Below are 24,062 nucleotides of genomic sequence, written 5' to 3'. Positions count from 1 at the left end.
CTACAGGAAGCAAATTCACAGGGACAACGCAGAAGGGGTTACTGTGGACAAGGCAGAGAGGGTGATGGGGAAGGAGACGGTATCGCTGAATGGGTAGAGTTTCTGTTGGGGATCATGAGAAAGTTATGGAAAAGGGGTGGATGGGGTGATTGTACAACACCGCAAACATACTTAATGCCACTGAATTGTGCTTATGAATGGTTGAAATGGTAAATTTTGTATTCTATGTCGATAACAGTGTTTGAAATGGAATCATTGAAAATAAGTTATGTAATTTATTATATTGATGTACTTACGTATTTATTGTAGATTACATTTGTTTATACTTTAAGTATAAGTTAAAAAATTTTAATTTAAATAATGGTGGGTTGTTTTTTAGCAAGAGAGAGACAAGGACAGAGGCAGACAGGGAGAGAGATGAGAAGCATCAACTCATCGTTATGACACTTTAGTTGTTCATTGATTGCTTCTCATATGTGCCTTGACTGGGGGGCTCCGGCTGAGCCAGTGAACCCTTGCTCAAGCCAGTGACTGTGGGTTTAAGCCAGTGACCTTTGGGTTTCAAGCCACAACTGTGGGGTCATGTCTATGATCCCACGCTCAAGCTGGTGACCCACACTCAAGTTGGTGAGCCCATGCTCAAGCCGACAACCTCAGGGTTTCAAACTTGGGTCCTCAGCATCCTGGGCTGACACTCTATCCACCGTGCCCATACCTGGTCAGGCTAATTCTTTCATCTTTATAGAGTTGTGATGGAAAAATAAAAATTGTATATATTTAGGTTGAACAACATGATTTTCTTAGGTATGTGAAGTAATGATTTAATATATGCCCATTGTGAAATGATTACCACAATTCAGTGAATTAACGCAAGCGTCCCCTCATGTGGTTGCCTTTTTTTTTCTTGTGGTGAGGAAACCTATGCTGTCTCCTCTTAGCAAACTTCAAGTACACCATACAATTTTATAAAAGCATAACCATCGTATTATACATGAGACTGTTGAAAGTGACTCAGCGTATAACTGAAAGTTTGTACCCTGAGCAGTACTTACCTTTCTACTCTCTGGTTTTATGAATTCAACTTTTTTAGATTTCACATGTACATGAGATCACGCAGTGTTTGTCTTTCTGTTTCAGGCTGATTTTACTTAACATGATGCCCTTCCACATTTAACCGCATTGTTGCAAACGGCAGAACTTTCTTTCTCTTTAGTGGCTATATACTTTTCCACCGTGTGTCTACACCACATGTTCTTCATTCATTGACAAATACCAGTTGTTTTCATAGTTGGCTATTGTGAATAATTCTGTAGTGAACATGAGGGTAAAGAGATCGCTTTAAGATCCTGATTTTGCTGCCTTTGGATATCTTCCCAGAAGTGGACTGGCAGGATCAAATGGAAGTTCTAATTTTTAATTTCTTGAGGAAATTCCATACTGTTTTCCACAGTGGCCGCACCAATGTGCATTTTCACCAACAGTACACGAGGGTTTGTCTGGGAAATGATCTGGTCCTGGGCTTGTCTTGGTCAAGAAGTTATTGATTACTGCTTCTGTCTCCTGACTTGTTAATGGTCTGTTCAGTTTTTCTATTTCTTCCTGATTCAGTCTTGGCAGGTTGTATATTTCTAGGGGTTGACCCATTCCTACTCAGTGGCCCAGTTTGGAGAGGTATATTTGATAACAGTCTCTCACGATCCTGTATATTTCTGTGGTATCAGTTCTGACATCTCCTCTTTGATTTCTGATTTTATTGGAGTCCTCTCTCTCTTTTTTTCATAGTCAGTGTGGCTAAAGCTTTGTCCATTTTGTTGATCTCTTCAAAAAAGCAGGTCTTGCCTGACCAGGCGGTGGCGTAGTGGATAGAGCGTCGGACTGGGATGCAGAGGACCCAGGTTCGAGACACTGAGGTCGCCAGCTTGAGCGCGGGTTCATCTGGTTTGAGCAAAGGCCCACCAGCTTGAACCCAAGGTCGCTGGCTCCAGCAGGGGGTTGCTCGGTCTGCTGAAGGCCCGCAGTCAAGGCACATATGAGAAAGCAATCAATGAATAACTAAGGTTAACGCGCAATGAAAAACTAATGATTGATACTTCTCATCTCTCTCTGTTCCTGTCTGTCTGCCCCTGTCTATCCTTCTCTCTGACTCACTGTCTGTCTCTGTAAAAAAAAAAAAAAAGGCATCTCTTGGTTTCACTGATCTTTTCTAGGTCTGCCTGGTCTCTATTTTACTTGTTTCTGCTCTAATTGTTATTATTTCCTGTCCTCTGCTAACTTGGGGCTTGGTCTGTTCTTTTTCTAGTTCCTTAAGGTGTCCACTTGGGTTGTTTATTTGACATCTTTGTTTGGATATTTTTGGCTCAGAGATCAAAGATATCAGAATTCAAAAGGAGTGGTGGAGGTTGAGTGCTGACCTAAGGAGTGGTGGTCATCAGAGGGAGCTGGCCATGGCCAAACACCGTGGCAGTGAATCAAAGGAGATAAAACTTTGAGATGGTGGCCAACCCATGATGACTTGAGGAAAGCATCCAGAAAGTTCTCAGATGGCAGGGATGAGAATCAAAAACATAATCATAAAAAACAACTCAGAGAAGCAGCAGTGTATGAGTAGCAGGTGGACAAGGAAGACGGCCCTTCTCTCTGATCAGTGATTTCATTCTTCTGTCCCTTCCTCTCCACAATCTACTCCTGTCCACAATAAATGTGAGAGAAGAAGACAAAGAAAGAAGAACTAATGGAGAGGGAATGGAGAGAGGGGAGTCACATATCTTCAACTCTAGGAACTTTTTAGAAATTCCAACTGAGTCTTTAAAATAATCGTGGTATAGCCTGACCGGTGGTGGCTCAGTGGACAGAGAGTTGACCTGGGACACTGAAGTCACTAGTTGGAAGCCCCAAGGTCGCTGGCTCTGAGCACAGGCTTGTCAGTGCAGGGTCACCGGCTTGAACAGGGGGATCGTCCACAGAATCCCAAAGCTCGCCAGTTTGAGCGCAAGGTCACTGGCTTGAGCAAGGGGTCACTGGCTCCACCCCGGTCAAAGCACATATGAGAAGCTCAATGGATAACTAAAGTGAATGCACCTACAAGTTCATGCTTCTCATCCTCTCTCCCTTCCTGTCTTTCTCTCTCTCTCTTTTTCTCTCTCTCTCAAAAAAAAGGAAAATAAAGAAAAAAATCATCTAAAATTGTTTTCTGTTGATTTGAGAGAGAGAGAAAGAGAGAAGCGTTAATTTGTTGTTTCACTAATGGCTCCATTCAGTTGTGTGTTCACGGGTTGCTTCTCATACCTGCCCTGCCCAGGGGTCGGACCCATGACCTCTGGGGCATTGGGTCAATGTTCTATCCACTGAGCCACTTGGCCAGGGCTACGCTAATTTTCATATAAAATTTCTAAGGGTCAGATATGCAGGAGGGGTTAGCCAGGTGCTTCCACCTCATGGTGTTCTGGGAGGTCTCGGTCGACCTACTGACTGGAGTTTGCTGGGGACTGAAGGGTCCACTTTCAAGGGCACCCAGGTGGCTATTGGCAGGAGACCTCATGTGCTCTTTGTGGGGAAGCTGCCAGCTTCCTCTGGAATGAGAGATAAAGAGAGAGAGAGAGAGAGAGAGAGAGAGAGAAAGAGAGAGCCCAAAGCAGAGCCAGGGTTGTTGTTTTTTTTTCTTTTTCTTTTTTGTATTTTTCTGAAGTGAGAAGCGAGGAGGCAGTCAAACTCCCACATGCTCCTGACTGGGATTCACCCGGCATGCCCACCAGGGGGCGATGTTCAGCCCATCTGGGCTGTTGCTCTGTTGCAACTGGAGCCATTCTAGGGCCTGAGGCAGAGGCCATGGAGCCATCCTCAGCGCCCGGGCCAACTTTGCTCCAATGGAGCCTTGGCAGCAGGAGGGGAAGAGAGGGACAGAGAGAAAAAAGAGGGGGAGGAGTGGAGAAGCAGATGGACGCTTCTTGTGTGCCCTGACCAGGAATCGTACCTGGGACTTCCACATGCTGGGCCAATGCTCTACCATTGAGCCAGCTGGCCAGGACCTGAGCCAGGGTCCTTTATTACTGCATCAAGAAGGTGATGTGCCATCCCTTCTTCCCTATCCTGTGGGTCAGTGAGAGAGAGAACCACATCAGAGCGTGTATAATGGAGGGAGGACCATTGAGGGCCAACGGGAAGGCTGCCTACCACAACTAGTGCCTGGTGGAAGCAAAGCTTGGACTCCGTCCCTGAGCTCTGGAGAGCATCCCCCACTGGTCTTGATCTCTCCATGGGACAGACTGAAGGGGTCTCCTGGGTGGTACATTTGTGTCCTAGAGATCTTGCCTACTTTTTCCAGGACAGAAAGAAAAAACCCCAAAATACTTCATTTCTCTACTTCACAGGGAGAGGAAACAGTCACGAAGTAGACATGATGGACAGGCTGGAGGGCCCCAGAGTGACCTTAGACACCCTGAAGATAGCCCAGGACTGGAGTGCGGAGGGCTCGGACCAGGCAGCGTGGGTGGACTGAGCCGGCGACCTCCTTTGCGTAGCTTTGTCCCTGGTGAAGAAATGGGGGAAACTGCTGCGTGCTCTGTGGGCCATTCTCTGTCTGTAATGGCTCAGTTAGTTCTGGAAAATGGTGTTGGGTATAACCGTCTCACCCTAAACTGCTCCCTGGGAGGTACCGACAGTCCTGTCTTCAACAATACCTCCCAGGGAGCAGTTCAGATTAGACAGTGATTTGGGGACACCACAGTGAGGAGGATCAGGCTCACTGCCATCCCTGGTTCTGATGTCTTTGGATAGATCATGTCAACGCTGTCTCTGGGAAACAAACGTCTGTCTCACCTGATAAAAAGTGCTGGTAGAATTTAATTAAAAACGTGCACGAAGGCAACTTGAAAACGGTTGGATTGTCCTCCGCCACCCTCTATCTAGTTCTCTGTGCCCCTCCCTCTCCCCCTAACTCTCTCCCTCCCTCCCTCCCATCTGACTTTGGGTGAGGGGTACGCAACATAATTTAGTGACAAAATAACCTAGACATGTTTTCTTTGAATATATGTACCCTGATTTATTAATGTCATCCCATTACCATTAATAAAAATTTATTTAAAAAAAAAAAAAAAAAAGATAACGGTTGGAGTGCTGTTCATTGACCCGTCGACGCGTGCATCACCTGTTAGAAAGGAAAACAATTCCAAGAGAGACAATTCCGTGTCCGGGAGGGAGAACTCCCTCAGTGCCTTTGTTTACTTTATACATCTGAACTAATAATGAAATAGGAAAATTGACCCTGGCTGGGTGGCTCAGTTGGTTACCGTGTCATCCTGCTACACTGAGGTTGTGGGTTCGATCCCCAGTCTGGACACATACTAGAATCACCAATGAATGCATGAATAAGTGGAACAACAAATCAATGTCTCTCTCTCTCTCTCTCTCTCTTTCTCTTTCTCTCTCCCTCCCTTCTGCCCTCTCTCTAAAATCAATCAATCAATAAAAAAATTTTTTTAAAAAAGAAAGAAAATTGATACCATATTAGACGAACACTTGGAAAGACCAATTTACTATGTGCTCATGGGAAATTAAAACATGATGCTTAGATCGTAAAACAGGGCTCAGGGAAACAATGGAACCAGGCAGCTTTTTGTACTTTTTAGACAAAGAAACAATACATTTGTGAGAACCTGTGTAGCTTTTTTTTTTTTTTAACAGAGACAGAAAGAAAGGGACAGATAGGGACAGATGACAGGAAGGGAGAGAGATGAGAAGCATCAACTCGTATTTGCTGTACTTTAGTTGTTCATTGATTGTTCTCTCAGATGTGCCTTGACTGGGGGGCTACAGCATAGTCAGTGACCCCTTGCTCAAGCCAGTGACCTTGGGTTTCAAGACAGTGACTTTGGGCTTCAAGCTAGCGAGCGACCTTTGGGCTCAAGCCAGCGACCATAGGGTCATGTCTATGATCCCACACTCAAGCCAGCAACCAGCAAACCCATGCTCAAGCCAGATGAGCCCATGCTCAAGCCTGTGATCCTAGGGTTTTGAACCTGGGTCCTATGTATTCCAGTCCTATGCTCTATCCACTGTGCCACTGCCTGGTCAATAACTGTGTAGCTTTTAACCAAGAAAGTCTGTGCCCATTTGATAGGCATATTGGAGGGCCTTGGTCCGCGGGAACTCCAGTCAAAGTGAGGGCTTGAGTGTTGCCAGGTTCCTTTCTACAAGCTTTCGACTTGATTCTTTTCATTCTTGTCACAAGGTTGTCAGGCATCTTGCAGGGACATGGGTGGGGCCTGTCCTGCTTTTAGGGGGACAAAGAGGTCAGGATTTTTTTCGTGCATGGGCATCTTTCCTTTTAAAAACCATTTTCAACTTTGCAATTACAGTTAACACTTGCTATTCCTTTTTTTTTTTTCCTGAAGTTGGAAACAGGGAGGCAGTCAGACTCCCGCATGCGCCCGACCGGGATCCACCAGGCATGCCCACCAGGGGGCGATGCTCTGCCTATCTTGGGGTGTCGCTCTGCCGCAATCAGAGCCACTCTAGTGCCTGAGGCAGAGGCCACAGAGCCATCCTCAGCGCCCAGGCCAACTTTGCTCCAATGGAGCCTTGGCTGCGGGAGGGGAGGAGAGAGACAGAGAGGAAGGAGAGGGGGAGAGGTGGAGAAGCAGATGGGCGCTTCTCCTGTGTGCCCTGGCCAGGAATCGAACCTGGGACTCCTGCACACCAGGCCAACACTCCGCCACTGAGCCAACCGGCCAGGGCCAACACTTGCTATTCCTTTAAATCAAACTTAGGCATGCAGCATTGTGGTTAGACATTCATATAATGTATGAAGCATTCCCCCTGGTAAGACTAGCGCCACCTGGCACCATCCATAGTGATTATCATATTACTGACTGCATTCCCTGTGCCATGTTTTACATCCCTGTGACTGTCTGTAACTGCCAATCTGTACTCTCCATCCCTCCCCTTTATCAACTGTCCCCCAACCCTCTCAACTCCCTCCCTCTGGTGACCATCAGTTTGTCCTCTTTCTATGAGTCTGTTTCTGTTTTGTTTATTTTGTTTTTCAGTTTCTACACATAACTGAAACCACAAAGTATGTGTCTTTCTCTGCCTGACCTATTTCACTCAGCATAACCCCTCTAGGTACAAGAAGCTTCTTCAATGATTTTAATTTAAAATAACCTACCAGGCCCTGGCCAGTTGGCTCAGGGGTAGAGCGTCGGCCTGGTGTGCAGGAGTCCTGGGTTCGATTCCCAGCCAGGGCACACAGGAGAAGTGTCCATCTGCTTCTCCACCCCTCCCCCTTTCCTTCCTCTCTGTCTCTCTCTTCCCCTCCCGCAGCCAAGGCTCCATTGGAGCAAAGTTGGCCCAGGCGCTGAGAATGGCTCTATGGCCTCTGCCTCAGGCGCTAGAATGGCTCTGGATGCAACAGAGCAACGCCCCAGATGGGCAGAGCACCACCCCCTGGTGGGCATGCCGGGTGGATCCTGGTCAGGCGCATGCGGGAGTCTGTCTGACTGCCTCCCCGTTAACAACTTCAGGAAAATAAAATAAAATAAAATAAAATAAAATAAAATAACCTACCGTAGGCCTGACCTGTGGTGCCTGTGCAAGTGCAGTGGATAAAGCATTGACCTGGAATGCTGAGGTCACTGGTTCGAAACCCTGGGTTTGCCTGGTCAAGGCACATATGGGAGTTGATGCTTCCTGCTCCCCCCCTTCTCTCTCTCTCTCTCTCTCTCTTTCTCTCTCTTTCTCTCAATCTCTCTAAAAATGAATAAAAATAAGTAAATAAATAAAAACTAATAAAAAATCCCCCAAAACCGTCTTCTCAAAATAACCTACCGTATCTCCCCATATAGAAGACGCTCCCATGTATATAAGACACACCTTAATTTTGAGGCCTGAAATTTGAAAAAAAGACAAAACATATTCCATCAAGTTATTGAACTCAAGTTTTATTTATCATAACATTCATACAACTCCTCATCCACATGAAAAAGTGGGAAATGCAAATTAAAAAAAATCTACAACCACTTGTAGAATATGCACCCAGTTTTTAGATCCCAAATTTTTCCAAAAAAAAGGTGCACCTTATACATAGGGAAATACAGGATGTGCTGTGGTGAAGTATCTTGGGTGGTGGCTTGCCCTGAGCCCTGACCCCAGCAAGTAAGTGATGGAAAAAAGGAATCATGTCATGTTGAATGGGCTCTTTAAAAAAAAAAAGAAATGTGACTCATCTTTTTTAAAAGCGAGTTTCATCCATTCATAGTGTAAAACCAACTAACGCAAGTTTTCTCGGGCCTGCGGTGGACTGAATGCAGCCCCAGGTGGATCTTGGGGGGGGGGACCCACGTTCTCTGTCTCCTGAGCGTCAGCCACAGGACCCTGAGAAGTTGTTGGGATGAGTATGAGGGAGGGACTTTGAGTCCTGGGGCAGACCCTGAAGTTTTTCAGGTCCCACCTACCCAGGACATCATTAAAGGGGTTAGGACAACATCGGTCACTCAGTGACCCAGAAAGCAATCAGAGAGCTGTTTTATTTTCCTTTGGAAATACTATTTTTTTGTTGTATTTTTCTGAAGCTGGAAACGGGGAGAGACAGTCAGACAGACTCCCGCATGCGCCCGACCGGGATCCACCCGGCACGCCCACCAGGGGCGAAGCTCTGCCCACCAGGGGGCGATGCTCTGCCCCTCCAGGGCGTCGCTCTGCCGACCAGAGCCACTCTAGCGCCTGGGGCAGAGGCCAAGGAGCCATCCCCAGCGCCCGGGCCATCTTTGCTTTAATGGAGCCTTGGCTGCGGGAGGGGAAGAGAGAGACAGAGAGGAAGGAGGGGGAGTGGTAGAGAAGCAAATGGGTGCTTCTCCTATGTGCCCTGGCCGGGAATTGAACCTGGGTCCCCCGCACGCCAGGCTGACGCTCTACCGCTGAGCCAACTGGCCAGGGCCTACTGCATGTGTCTTTACGTATCAATGTTTCTGAGTTTTGGGGGTATATACCCAGTAGAGGGATTGCTGGGTCATAAGGTAGTTCTATTTTCTGGGTTTTGAGGAACCACCATACTTTCTTCCATAATGGTTGTACTACTTTACATTCCCACCAACAGTGTATGAGGGTTCCTTTTTCTCCACAGCCTCTCCAACATTTGCTATTACCCGTCTTGTTAATAATAGCTAATCTAACAGGTGTGAGGTGGTATCTCATTGCAGTTTTGGTTTGCATTTCTCTAATAGCTAAAGAAGATGAGCATCTTTTCATGACATTCAATATTATTTTAAAATACTTCCAGAGGAACCCCGGCCCGTTCTCGAGGGGCAGACAATAAAGAAAGACCCGTGCAAAGTCAAGGTCTTTTATCAATTTGTTTTCTCATTCATTCTCCAGAGCCCAGAATTGAACAGCTGCTGCTGATCACATGCCTGGGATGACTCCCATGCCCCACCACACCGCATGAATAGTTGTGGCTACTCTGAGGGCCTTGCTGGGGTCCCTGGGCTCAGAGGGGGGCCCTGCAAAACCAGAGACCCACCCACTGAGGTGCTCCCCAAACAGCCTAGGAGACACCCCGTCTCCTCAAGCCCTAAGGGAACGTGCCTTCGGAAGACTGGGGCAAAATGTAAGACGGTGCTCCCCGATTTCAGTAACACACTGTATTCCACGGGGGACCTTTAAAAGGGCATAGGGTAGCTCCTGGCCCAGCCACACTGACCATGGGAACGGGGTGGGGCTCAGGCATTGGGGATTTGAAAAGTACCCCCAGGTGGGTCTCACCCTCAGGTGGGTCTAACCTGCAGTGAAGTGTGGGAAGGACTCCGTAGGCGATAGCCTTACATCTTGCAATATATAAATGTATCACATCAAGCTTCAACCTATACACAATGTTGCCAGTTAATATATCTCCATCAAGCAAAGGGACAAAAAAAAAAAAAAAGAAAAGAAAAGGAAAAGAAAAAGACTTCAGTTCTGACTGGGTAGCCCAATTGGTTAGCGCATCATCCCCATATGCCATAATTGTGGGGTTGATTCGCCCATCAGGGCGCATACAGGAATCAACCAATGAATGCTCAACTAAGTGGAGCAACAAGTCGACGTTCTCTCTCTCTCTCTCTCTCTCAAATCAATTTTTAAAAGAAATAAATAGAAGATTTCAGGAAGTAACCAGTTACAAAGAGCCTGGAGGCATCAGGTAGCTGGTATGTCTGCTCCCCAAGGTAGACACTTTAGAATGTTGGAGAAGAATCTTATGATGGCAGACAGGTGTGCTTACAAGAGGTTCAACAGGGAACTCAGGTCAGAGCATTTCCCAGAGAAAAGCTGAGTCAACACACAGCATCCTGAGCGACTGGTCAGTGAATGCCAGGTGATATTCCCAGGTTGTTTCAAAGCCAAGGACAGGTGAAGGCTGTGCTCGCCGGAGGGCCCCCCCCCCAGGAGAACAGGTAAACCAGCCGCCCCTCCCTCCTCCATAGGGGCTGACCCTTCCCCGTGGCAGCCAATGGTCCATGAATACGTCACGTCCCAGATTCCCCAAAGGCCAATAGACAGCTTGTGGCTGCTGGCTGGCAGCTGGCCGTGGAGGTGAGGAGTCCAGTCGGTGAGTGTCTCCTCCTGTCTTGTTCCCAGCCCCCCTTCTTGCTCTCTTACTGATGGAAACCGGCTTGCTGAACCCTAGCCTGCAGCCCCACCCTCTCCGCTGAGAACAGTGGGAGCCCAGGGGCCCCTTTGAAAGGATGACACGTCCAATTTCCCAAACAAAACACCCTTGTTTAGGGGGTGGGATTTAGGTGAGAGCCTCGCTCACTTTGGTTTCTGTGTCTAGGACAGAGGACCGGGCTGGGGCACCGCCACTCAAAGTCAAGGTCAGCGAATGTCTGGGAGTGTTTCTGTGTGCACGGTCATCCATCCTCAGGGGGCTCTATGTCAAGGGAGGAAACCGAATACAGATGAGTTAAACGGCTTTTGCCTGGGGTGGGGGTTTAACCCACCTTCAGAACTGGGCTCTGTCATGGGGACTGCTTCTGTGGGAATCACTGAAGAAACCTGTGACATCACAGGAGTGGCGGGGAGCAGAGAAAGGATGTGGCCAAAGTGAAGCCCTGGGAAGTCCTTTGTCCTGAAGAAATAGCCTTGCCTGCCCATCTTAACTCACCTGCCTCTGACCTCCACTCCTGCTGGACTCCATCTCTCCATCTCTCCGTCCCTCCATCCGGCCCCACTTTTCCAGGAGGAGTTTGTGTGCAAATCCACGTTCATGTTTCCCCCTGAGCTCTAACCTCATTCACCTGTCTGTCTCTCGGTTCAGTGTACCAGCTTCCTCTCTGGGATGGAGGAGGAAAGCTATGGGATTAACCTCAGATGTGCCTTCAAATGCTTCTGGTGCCCTGGCCCAGGTAGCTCAGTGGTTTAGAACAATGTCCCAATTTACCAAGGTTGTGGGTTCGATCCCTGGTCAGGGCACGTAAAACAACCAAAGAACGCACAGATAAGTGGAACAACAAGTCACTCTCCCTCCCTCCCTCCTTCTCTCCCTCTCTCTGCCCCTCTCTCTCCCTTTCCTCTCTCTTTCTCTCCCCCTTTCCCTTCCTTTCCCTTCCTTTCCCTTCCTCTCTCTAAAATCAATAAAATTAAAAAATATTTTTTTAATGCTTTTCACTAAAACACAGCGAGCTATCCAAGTGGCCAGAACTCCGTCTTTCAACTCTGTGAACTGAGGACCATAATCTTTCGATAATCTTTCTATCCTGAGGCTGTATGAAAAGCGAGGATGGAGGATTTAGATAAAAACATGCATTCGTTTATTTTTGTTGTTGTTCCTTTTCTGCCTCTGCCTTAACATGTTCTTAGCGAGGAGCCAGCATGTAGATCTTCTCAGTTATCCCATCCTGAGAGGGACCCTCCCTGCCCTGAGCTGGTTTTCTGACTCCCATGCAGGGCTTGTAGCTTTTTATGGCCCGGGCTCTAAACCTTCGAGTGAGTTTCTGTGCTGGGGGTTTAATTCCAGTGCTTCCTTCAAAATTATGTGTGTGTGTGTGTGTGTGTGTGTGAAAGGGTTTAAGGGTAACCACTTGAAATTCATTCTCTTTTAAATCAACTCCTCTCATTAATTTAATCACTTAACTAAATAATTGAGAGGGGTTTTGTGTGTGTGTGTGTGTGTGTGTGTGTTCAATTTTCTTTTACGTTAGAAGTTTGGAAAAATGAGGAATTTATTAATTTTTTTAGCAAATTTCTTTTTCTTTAGAAATTAAATGTAATGGGATGACATTGGTCAACAAGAGGACATGGCTTTCAGGTGAACAACTCCGCAGCATTTGAACTGTTGATTGTGTTGTGTGCCCAACACCCAAAGTGTAAATCTTAAGTTTAATTTTCACCTAGTAGGAAACCAATTGCTCCATGGCTAGGATGCAACCTTTTTAACTTGTTCTTAGACATAAGTGGGGTTTTTGTTTTTTTCCTTTTAACCACCAATAGGGTCAATATATTTCCTAGATAGTATATGAGAATGTGCAGAAACACTTAACTTCTTGCTAGAGTTCTATGCACAGCACATAAACTTGATCATCTGTCCAGCATCAGTAATATGTCTCTCCCTCCCTCTCTCTCCTTCCCTCTCTCTCCTTCTCTCTCCTTCTCTCTCCCTCTCCCTTTCTCTCCCTCCCTCTCTCCCTCCCTCTCTCCCTCCCTCTCTTTCTCCCTCTCTCTCCTCCCTTTATCACTCATAGCCAGGCAATGGCAATAACTCAATTGTTTTAGTAAAACTCATCTATTTCTACGAGCTTCCACGAACACGATGTTTTCAAGGGGGGATACCTTTTCGTGTTTTAGAACCAAACCGTCTGTGAAGGTAGAAAGTAAAATACAACTTTCAGTTCTCTCTCCCCCACTCAATCCATTTCCTTCTCATCCCTACCACCCCCCAATAGTGTATTTTGGGTGGGAATGTTTATACCTTACAGGCGAGGTACCATCCTGTGCTGACCCATTGGGGCATTTTTTTTAAGGAGACAGCACTTCGGAGCGTGAATGAATGAACACACCTGTTATTCACCAACACCCAAATGGCCTTCAGTCTTCTGGTTGCAATCAAAAGCCTGAGGCTGATAACAGTTGCAATTCAAGTACACTGACCTTTCCAATCGCCCCCCATGTGGCACGTCCACCCAAAAGTACAGGAAGCATCTTTTTCTCATCTGGGAGCAAAATAGGAAGTGATCAGATGTGATGGAGGTGGTCGGCTTGGGATACCCAACTTGACACCAACTGACGGGTTTTAGAAAACCAAACTATTCCCTCCCAGCGGGTTGTGGTCTGTTATTGGCTCTCTGTGCCCAGACGCTGGTAATTCTCATTAATCATCGGTGTGTTCCTGTTCTTAAACCAATGGCCTTCAGTTCCGCAGTTTCCCCAGACGATGTGTAGGGTTGTGACTCTACCTTAAATAGAATCTTCTCCTCTGTGTGTGCATGTGTTTGTGCGTGCGGTTAGCTATCTTTCCTCTGAGCCTTCATTCTCACCACTGGTACCCGCCCGTTGACTTCACGCAGCCCGTCTCCAGGGGGGTTACACTCCATCTCCCTCTAGGAAACGCTCCATTCGTGTGACGAAATATTGGTTAAAAACTGACCACGGTGTAGAGGGGCTAGAGATACTTCAAATTTGAGGTCATTCACAGACACAAGAAGACTTGAAATTGCTTTGAGTATAAAAACATAGTTGTTCTACGTTTATCAACACGTGGAGGTTTCTGACCCACGGTGAGGGGAAAAGGCTATTAGTAGCTACTCTTTTTGTTGTTGTTGATGATTATGATAATGCTTTCTGCAGAGTTTTAACATTTATAATTTTTTTCAGTGACAGTTGATGTTTAATATCATATTAGTTTCAGGTGTAGCACAGTGGTTAGGCATGTAGGTGGTTGAGGTTCTGGGTGGAAAAAAGGTGAAGAAATTATTATTTATTCTTACAACTGTTTCAATCATGTAAATAACAAAATGGTAACATAAAAAGGATTTTTTTCCCCAAAAGGTCGGAAGGTTTGTGGAAATCTTGCCTCTTGTGACACAATTATAAATTTCAAAGGCTGGATAAAGGCTAGATTATTGACCTTAAATGTCCCAACTCTTAATCTTCAGACATTCCAGAGCTAGCAAGATGTAAGGGTTCCCCAGCCTCACCCACACACCACAGACTGAAGAGTTCCATCCCAATTAGAATGAACCCTGGGTCCGTTTACAAGTCCTACTACTTACTGTGCTTGGGAAGTCTCATTCTCATCGTGTAATTATTAGAGCAGAAGTTAATTTTCAGAATTTCAATGTTTGTATGTGTTGCTTCCCTGAAACCTCACAAGATCTCTGGGAAATGGAGGTGTCTGACTCCCACCTTCTAGAGGAGAGGTCTCCCCAAACTCAGGGGTATTTGGTTACCTGGCCCCAGAGGACGTATCCTAAAGGTTATGGGAGCAGGAACAGGACTTTAAGCTGTCACTGTTATTTTGGGAGCCCTTGTCATGCCAGAATTACCTATGAGGGACATTTCTCCCCAGCTTTATTGAGTGATGATGGACAAATAAAAGTTGTATATGTTTGGCCCTGGCCAGTTGGCTCAGTGGTAGAGCATCGGCCTGGCATGTGGATGTTCCAGGTTCGATTCCTGGCCAGGGCACACAGGAGAAGTGTCCATCTGCTTCTCCACCCTTCCCCCTCTCCTCTCTCTCTCTTTCTCTCTCTCTCTCTTTCTTTCTTCTGCTCCCCTCCCACAGCCAAGGCTCGATTGGAGCAAGTTGGCCCTAGGCTCTGAGGATGGCTTCATGGCTTCTGCCTCAGGTGCTAAGAAGAGCCAAGTTGCTGAGCAACAGCAATGCCCAGATGGGTACAGCATAACCCCCTAGTGGGCTTGCTTGATGGATCTCAGTCAGGGCAAATGTGGGAGTCTGTCTCTGTCTCCCCTCCTCTCACTGAATAAATTTTTTTAAATTTGTTTATGTTCAAGGTATACAGTGTGACATTTTAACACATGTATGCATTGTGGCACAATCGCCACCATTGAGTTCACTTATCCATCACCTCAGTTACCTTTCTTTCTTTCTCTCTCTCTTTTTCTTTCTTTTCTATTTTTTTTTTTTTTTTGCATATATGGTGAGAACATTTAAGATCTACCCAGCAGATGTCACCTGCACAATACAGTGCTGCTAAATTATATTGCTCACACAAATTAGGGGATATTTCAGAATGAATAGGAAGTGATAAAACATCCCCTAATTTGTGTGAGCAGTGTATCTCCACCCACTCTGCATGGGAGCCCCAGGAATTACTCATCTTAGAAGGAAACTTTGTACCCTTTCAGCGGCATCTCCCCCTTCCCCCAGCCCCACCCCAGTCCCTGGCAGCAACCAATCTCCTTCCTGTTTCTGTGAGTTCAATTTTCTGGGATTTCACCTCTGTGGACTCTGAATCTTCAGACTTGGCACCACGAGGATGCAGACGTGGTGGCTGTTGGCCACGGTGTCGCCGCCATTAGCATTTCCTTTGGCAGAAAACTCTCTGGGGTCCGAAGAGAAAAACAGAAGGACGCAAGGGGGAAAAACAACATGAACTTCTCCAGGAGGCTGATCAGCCCACCACAGGCGTTTAGGGAGCACTACCCAGGACTGTTTTGAGGGACACTTCCTGTGGACAGAGCATTCGTGATAAATAATCTCTTTCCTAGGTCCTAGGAGAAAGTCACACCCGTGCACACCCCATCATCTCTTTACGTGGTGTTGGGAATAGTCTGACATAAGAAATCTAATATTTTGTCCCATGGGTGTCTCTCTGTCCCTTTTTTTGTCACCCCCTAGAAGTTGTCTTCCATATATAATCTTTTTTTATTAATTGCATTTTTTGGGTGACACGAGTGCACAAAACTGCACAGGTTTCAGGTGTACAGCTCGCCAAAACATCCCCTGCACATGGCATTGTGTGCTCACTGCCCCAAGTGAAGTCTCTTTCTGTCTCCATTCCCCTCCCTCCACCCCCCTCTCTCTCCGGCTGTCACCAACCTGTGGGCTGGGTCTGTGACAATATATTTTTCTTGTTTGTTGTGTTTTCGTTTTTGTTTTTGGCTAAGTCCTCCACTTTCTTTCATCCAGTTACCCCCTGACGGCTGTCAGCCTGTTCCCGGTGTCCACTCTGTTTCTAGGTTGTTTCTCCATTTATTTGGCTGGTTAGATTTCACGTACAAGTGAGACCACTGACTGGCTTATTTCACTGAGCATCATGCTCTCCAGGTCCATCCATGCCCTCACAAAGGGTATGATTTCCAGCTGTGGTATGTTTACACAGCTGGCAAGAGCAACCCCAATGGAGGATAGACACTCAGACAACTTAGTTAATAGAGGAAGGAGAATTTATTAGTAGCTGGCAGAGCATGTGAAAATAGTAGCACCAAAGACATGTGCTAACCGGATTATATGGTATTCCAGCAATGGGCATGTGATTCCTTTAGGGTTTCCCAGGATTCAAAGAGAGGGGAGGGGAAGTTTTGGTAGGGTCAGCAAGGGAGAAGGGGTTTCCACATCACTGGTCGTAGCTACAGACAGATCCTGCTTTTCTTGCTTTGTGTTGCCAGTGGCTATAAGCACCCATTTAGAGAACTATGGGATGTAGTTAATTTATCACTGGCTGACTCGGTTACCCCTGCTAGCTCCTTTCCCTTGTATTCTTCTGGATTCTCTCCTCTCAAGGTAGAAGGGAGGTTCGCCCCCTACTCAGGAATACTACTTGGCCATGAAAAAAAATGAATGTGCTCGTTGGATGCAAGAGTCTCCTCTGAGTCTTGTCACTATCTCTACCACCCCACCCCCAGGTCCCATCTGCTCCCTGCAACCAGAGAATTGACTTTTCCATCCACACCGCCGCCCCCTGCCCTGTGTGAAGATGGGAGAAGCCCACATGCCCTCCTCTCCCCACTATGGGCTGCCATGGTACCTCCGGCAGCTGACCAAAGAGGAGTTTCAGACGTTTAAAGAGTTCCTGAAGGACCGCATCCCCGAGCTGGGAGCAGGCTCTTCTCCACGCGCCGAAGTGGATGATGCTGACATGGAACGGCTGGCCTCCCTCGTGCAGGAGCACTGTCCAGGAACCCTTGTCTGGGAGGTAGCCGCAGGCATCTTTCAGGAGATGAACCTGCCGGCGCTCTCTCAGAAGGCCAGGGACGAGGTGGAAAGTGAGTCAGAAAGACGTGGGGCCGACCTAAGGGTAGGAAAGAGAAGCTGGGGTGGGTGGGGTGGGGTGGGGTGGGGGGTCTCAAGGTCCCATGGGAACAGGGAGGCTACCATGGGTCTCTCTCACTGGGTCTGCCTCTACGGTTGAGTCTAAACTCTTGAGAAGTAGCTCATCAGTCATCCTCCCTGTCTGTAAGTGAGCGTGTTCTCTAGCCTGGGAGAGAATGAAGGGGAAGAAATGTCCAGCAGGATGCTCTACCTGGGCAGAATTTATTCATAGGCAGGATCTGGAGTCACACAGAGCTACTACCCCTTGTGACCCTGACCCTTGGGGTCCACATCTTATTGCACTCAGCATAATACTCCAGCTCTACCCATGCTGTTGTGCAAGGTAAGATTTCCTTCTCTTTTCAGGGCTGAGTGGTATGGTTGTCCCTTGCTGTACCGCGGTTCACTTTACGTGGTCTCACTGTATCATGGATTTTTAAAATTGTAAAGATCTAATTTTGTATCGAGGATGTTTTGCTATGTTGCAGGATTGGGAGGTATATAGGTGTTATTATATATTTATTATTTTAATTATTTCTGTGGTAAAATAGGTATTTTCTAGCTTAAAACATTGAAAATATAAAAAGTTAAAAATATTAATTAAAAGAATATTAATTCAAAATGAAATACAAGTAAGTGGGCAGCAGATGAGTAGACAGAGACTCGCACGTACGGAAAGCGCAGCTACAGCCGCTTCTGCTTGAGCTAGTTGGCCCACGTGAGCTCGTACACGGCACACCGCTGGGTGGTGGATGGGAGGCCACCCACCAGAGCACTGTGTTCTGTGTATATAAATAATAGAATAGATATAAGGTCGCTGCTTTGTGGAATTTCGCCTATTGGGGGCTCCTGGAACCTAACCCCCCGCGGTCAATGAGGGACCACTGTATTCTGTTGTAGATGTACCACAGCTTTTCTCTCCACTCGGCCACCGATGGGCACTTGGGCAGTTTCCAAATCTTGGCTATTTTAAAGGAGGCTGCAATGAACATAGCGGTTCATGTATATTTTTTTATTCTAATAAGTCTTTCAAGTTTCTTCAACTATATTCCCAGAAGTGGGATTGCTGGGTCATCAGGCAGCTCTATTTTTAATTTTTAATTTTTTTGTGTGAGAGAGAGAGAGACAGAGAGAAGGATAGATAGGGACAGGCAGGCATCAATTCTTTGTTGTGGCTCCTTAGTTGTTCATTGATTACTTTCTCATATGTGCCTTGACCGGGGTGGGGGGGCTACAGCAGACCGAGTGACCCTTTGCTTAAGCCAGTGACCTTGGGCTCAAGCCAATGACCCGATCTGTGCTCAAGCCAGATGAGCTCGCACTCAAGCCAGTGACCTCGGGGTTTTGAACCTGGGTCCTCTGTGTCCCAGTCCAATGCTCTATCCACTGTGCCACTGCCTGGTCAGGCCCATTTTTAAATTTTTTTTTTTTTTTTTTTTTTTTTTACAAAGACAGAGAGAGAGTCAGAGAGAGGGATAGACAGGGACAGACAGACAGGAACGGAGAGATGAGAAGCATCAATCATTAGTTTTTCATTGAACTTTGTGACACCTTAGTTGTTCATTGATTGCTTTCTCATATGTGCCTTGACCGCGGGCCTTCAGCAGACCGAGTAACCCTTTGCTGGAGCCAGCGACCTTGGGTTCAAGCTGGTGGGCTTTTTGCTCAAACCAGATGAGCCGGCGCTCAAGCTGGTGACCTCGGGGTCTCGAACCTGGGTCCTCTGCATCCCAGTCGGACGCTCTATCCACTGCGCCACTGCCTGGTCAGGCCCATTTTTAATTTTTTGATAAAACTCCCTATGGTTATTGGTACAGCCACCAGTGTGCATTCCCACCACTGGGCACCTACCTTGACTATCTCATGTCAGGTGCCAGGAAGCTCTAACTTTTGGTGAGGTGGGGGAGAGGGACAGAGGAGTGACTTTTTAAATGGATGGCATAGAAAAACAGGGGAGGTTTTTACTTTAGACAAGAGGGAAGTGAACATTAGAATCACCCCCTAGAAGAAGTAAGATTTAAGCTGAGACGAAAAAGAAAAATGAAGGAGTTCGCCGAGTGCCATGGGCATGGTAGAGAAGAAGTTCTGAGCCAAAGATAACAGCTCTGTGAAGAATTCAACAAAGAGCGAGCCCAGGTAGACCAGGAAGAGTTGGAGGGCAGGGGGCGGGAGATGGTGATGGAGAGATAGACTAGAAGTTGGACAACACAGCATCTTGAAAATACATTTTTTGGGGGTGGGGATAGGCAGAGAGAAAGAGAGAGAGAGAGAGAGAGAGAGAGAGAGACAGGAACACGGAGCTGCTCCTGTATGTTCCCTGATTGGGGAATTGAACCTGCAACCTCCCCTCTCCATGAGGATGTTCCAAATAATTGAGCTTTCCAGCCAGAGCTTAATCTTTATTTTAATTTTTAATTCTTTATTTTTATTAGAGATAGAAGAAGGGAGAGAGAGGGCAGGGGGAAGGGAAGCATTCATTTGTTGTCTCGCTCAGTCGTATATTCATTGGTTGCTTCCCACGTATGCCGTGACTGAGGATTGAACCAACAAGCTTGTTGTTTCAGGATGATGCTCTTAACCAACTGAGCTAACTGGTCAGGACTGAAGATAATTTTAATAGCAAAGAGGAAGCAATTAAATAATTTTAAATGAGTGGGGGTACAAATCATCAAATTGGCATTCCAGAGTCATTACTGTTGGGTTGAGTGGTCCAGGAAGAGTCACGAGTAGATAGATGGGTGTTGGCCCACTAGGAGGCCATGGGAAGAAGGCTGGAATGACAGTGGCATCTAGAGAAAGAAGCAGAAATGAGACCAGAAGGGCCCTGGCTGGTTGACTCAGTGGTAGAGTGTTGACTGTGATAGAGTGTTGACCCAGTGTGTGGAAGTCCCGGGTTCGATTCCTGGCCAGGGCACACAGGAGAAGCACCCACCTGCTTCTCCACCCTTCCTCTCTCCTCCTTCTCTGTCTCTCTCTCTCTCTTCTCCCGCAGCCAAGGCTCTATGGGAGCAAAGTTGGCCCCAGGTGCTGAGGACGGCTCCATGGCCTCTGCCTCAAGCACTAGAATGGCTCCGGTTGCAATGGAGCAATGCTCCAGATGGGCAGAGCATTGCCCCCTGGTGGGCATGCCGGGTGGATCTCAGTCGGGCACATGTGGGACTTTGTCTCTCTGCCTCTCTGCTTCTCACTTCAGAAAAATTAAAAAAAAAAAAAAAAAAAAAAGAAATGAGACCAGAAGGTGTTTCAGAGGCAGACACAGCAGTTTCAGTTTTCAAGGGCTATGTGCAAGAGAGGAGGTGGTACCAAGGACAATATCCTGAGTGGACAGGGTCCCATTGCCTCCTCCCAAGAGATGCTGGGAGAGATGTTTTGCAGCAAGTAGCCCAGGGAAGAGTGGCCAATGGGAGACCTCACGAGTTGGCGATACCTCTGTTTGGATAACTCGCAGGTGTCTACTGAGTGGTTCACTCATCGGAAGTCAACAGCAGTGTCTCAGATGGCTTTCAAAGATAAAGTCTTAATAATCACAATATGCTGCCTTGTTATATGACTTACCCAAGGCTTATCCAGCAAAACAGGGGGCAGAGATTTGTTTCCAAGTTCCACATCAGAGTGATCTTCACACACATCTCTGTTGTCTCTCTGTGACGGTGGCCGATGTGGCTCTGGGTCCACCGTCTCCATTCTGGGCCAGCTGTGGGATACACACTGTGCGATCCTGAGGCAGCTGGTGTTGGTTCCCCTCAGTAATCTGGGCAGAGGGTGCTCTCCCCTGTGGTCTGTCTGGGTCATTATTGCTGGGACATCATGGAGACCATTCGTTCGGTCATCTGTTCCATGTTGCAGATTCCTCACTGGCTGAAACACAAAGAGATTCTACACTCACGAAGACTGACCAAGAAACAGGCATGGAGCAACTTTCAGGTCAGCGTGGGGTGGCGGGTAAAACATTTTCTATCTTGGTCAACAGCACTGCCAGCCACTGAGCTATTCACACTGAAAGCCTGGTCATTGTGTGTGTGTGTGTGTGTGTGTGTGTGTGTGTGTGTGTGTGACAGAGACAGAGGGACAGATAGGGACAGACAGATGGGAAGGGAGAGAGATGAAACGCATCAATTTTCCGTTGCGGCACCTTAGTTTCTTAGTTGTTCATTGATTGCTTTCTCATTGTGTGCCTTGATCGGGGGCTACAGCAGACTAGTGACCCCTTGCTCAAGCCAGCAACCTTGGGCTTCAAGCCAGTGATCATGGGGTCATGTCTATGATCCCACACTCAAGATGGCGACCTCAGGGTTTCGAACTTGAATCCTTTGCATCCCAGGCTGATGCTCTATCCACTGTGCCACTGCCTGGTCAGGCCAGTCTGTTTCTTTGTGATTGAGGGAGTGAGTGATTCTTTTTCTTCCTCTACTCTCTACGTAATTAGTCAGGAAATCATGAGGCTGACCTCTGACGTGTGATTCACTCCTACACATTTCTCACCACAGCCTGTACATCGGAATTATCTTGCTTGCACCTCTCAATCGGTCTCCACTCTGGTTACACGGCCTCTGTTTTCCCCACAGTGACAACCAAGGTGATCTTTTAAAAACTTTCCATCGGATCATTTCATGCCTCAGCTTTAACAATCCTGAAGGGGTTTTCCATGGCACTTGTGATAAAACACGCGATTTTCTGCAGCAGGCAAGACTAATCCCACCCTTGTGACAGCTGTATAAGCAGAGCAAGTCATTCCCTATACTTCCCTCAGACTGGTACAGAGACACACCAGGAAGTGATGTCCTGATGGGAACCCATCATGGTCACTCACGTGTCAGCTGTGAGAGCCAGAGGCTGTTTTGTTCTTTCTGAAGTCTCCTTGTTAATCCTTCAGAATGACTTCAGAGCATAGGACCTGCTACTCTGGCTGTGTAGACAGACATACAGAAGCACATGAGCCCCTGGAGTTGTCCGAGTCCTCACAAATAGAGACGGAATTCACATTTAAATTGACTCTCTGGGCTCTGGCTGGTTGGTTCAGTGGTAGAGCGTTGGCCTGGCAATGTGGAAGTCCTGGGTTCAATTCTTGGTCAGGACACACAGGAGAAGCAACCATCTGCTTCTCCACCCTTTCCCCCTTCTCTGTCTTTTTCTTTATCTCTCTCTCTCTTCCCCACCTGCAACCATGGCTCAATTGGTTCAAAAGCATTTTCCTGGGTGCTGAGGATGGCTCTGTGGAGCCTCCACGTCAGGTGCTAAAAATAAGTCGGTTGTAAGCATGGCCCCAGTTAGGCAGAACATCAGCCCCAGGTGGGGGTTGACAAGTGGATTCCGGTCAGGATGCATGTGGGAGTCTGTCTCTGTATCTCTCTTCCTCACTAAATGAATGAATAAATGGATCAATCAATTGAGTGTCTGATGCAGACCTTAGTTCTTAACCCACTAGGTTTGACCTCTCAATTTTCTGACAAATTTTTAAATTTTTATTTATTGATTTGAGAAAGGAGAGAGAGAGAGAGAAGGGGGGAGGAGTAGGAAGCATCAACTCCATGTGCCTTGACCAGGCAAGCCCAGGGTTTCGAACTGGAGACCTCAGCATTCCAGGTCGACACTTTATCTACTGCGCCACTGCAGGTCAGGCTGATCTTCCATTTTAATAACTTGCCCAAAGGTCTGTTTTCCATACGCTCTGCTCCTCCACCTGAGCCTGTGATTCCACATGGGTCCACAGGTGAAATCTGGCATCGCAAACCACGTCTTGGAGGTTCTGTGGATCTGCCCCAGATAATTTTCCTAAGTGTGTGGGGAATTTATTCTTCTCCCCTATTTTTTTTTATAGAAATGTCACAAGCTGTGGAACAAGATGGTACCACAGCAGCAGAGACAAAAGACCAAGGTAAAGAATTCTGATTTAGGTGTGTGTGTGTGTGTGTGTGTGTGTGTGTGTGTGTGTGTTTGCCATCTTGGAATGAAGTTGGGGGACGCATCATCTGTGGAGTGTAGACGGCGAGGAATCCACTCTTCCTTTCTCCATTCTCATTTCTCTCTGGTGCGTCAATCCCTTCCCTCCGAGTTCCTGGAATCGTCACTATGGGCAAGGTCACAGAAGTTCATGGTCATTATCAGCAGTCTCTGCTTTTCTGTGTGTGTGTGTGACAGAGGGACAGACAGACAAGAAGGGAAAGAGATGAGAAGCATCAGTTCTTTGTTGCGGCACCTTAGTTGTTCATTGATTGCTTTCTCATATGTGCATTGACCAGGGGGCTACAGCAAAGCAAGTGACCCCTTGCTCAAACCAGTGACCCCTTGCTCAAGCCAGTGACCTTTGGGCCCAAGCTTGTGAGCCTGTGCTCAAGCCAGCAACCTTGGGGTTTTGAACCTAGGTCCTCAACAGTCCAACATTCTATCCACTGCGTCACCACCTGGTCAGGCAAAATTTTGTTTCTTTTAAGAAAGTTCTTAATTCCCCCTTTCCACCTTCCATTAGTGAATACCTGCCATTTGAAGAACTGTGAGGAGGATTTAGTGGCAATATATATATTTCTTGCCTTCATACTGGTGACAGTTCAGAGTTACACATTAATTAAACTCAACGATATAAAATGAAGACGAGACCCCAGGGGTGATGATTGTGTGAAATGACAATTGACCAGTCCAGGACGTCACAGCCGGTTTCCCTGAGGAAATATCACTTAAGACTTATTTTATATTGACAAATAATTTACCAGCAAACTCATCCTTTTTCAAGTGCACGATCAGTGCTTTTTAACATGTTCAGAAGGTTGTACTACCATTATCACAACCTAATTCCCGAACATTTTCCTTTCTCAAAAAAGAGGCCCCAAAC

The 24,062-nt window shown here is 47.0% G+C and overlaps 1 protein-coding gene across 1 annotated transcript in view; it reads left to right on the top strand.

The window, feature by feature from the left end:
- Positions 1-10,570: 10,570 nt before the first annotated feature.
- Positions 10,571-24,062, top strand: part of NLRP5 (NLR family pyrin domain containing 5) — a 39,533-nt gene continuing 26,041 nt past the window's right edge. The window contains exons 1-3 of the mRNA XM_066270908.1: positions 10,571-10,576; positions 21,083-21,160; positions 23,055-23,111. Of these exons, the coding sequence (XP_066127005.1) occupies positions 21,145-21,160; positions 23,055-23,111 (73 nt within the window). The 5' untranslated portion in view covers positions 10,571-10,576; positions 21,083-21,144. The remainder of the gene's footprint in view (positions 10,577-21,082; positions 21,161-23,054; positions 23,112-24,062) is intronic.

This window comes from Saccopteryx bilineata, chromosome 3, assembly GCF_036850765.1.
Source record: "Saccopteryx bilineata isolate mSacBil1 chromosome 3, mSacBil1_pri_phased_curated, whole genome shotgun sequence".
NCBI classification, from domain to species: domain Eukaryota; kingdom Metazoa; phylum Chordata; class Mammalia; order Chiroptera; family Emballonuridae; genus Saccopteryx; species Saccopteryx bilineata.
This window is presented reverse-complemented; position numbering and strand designations above follow the sequence as displayed.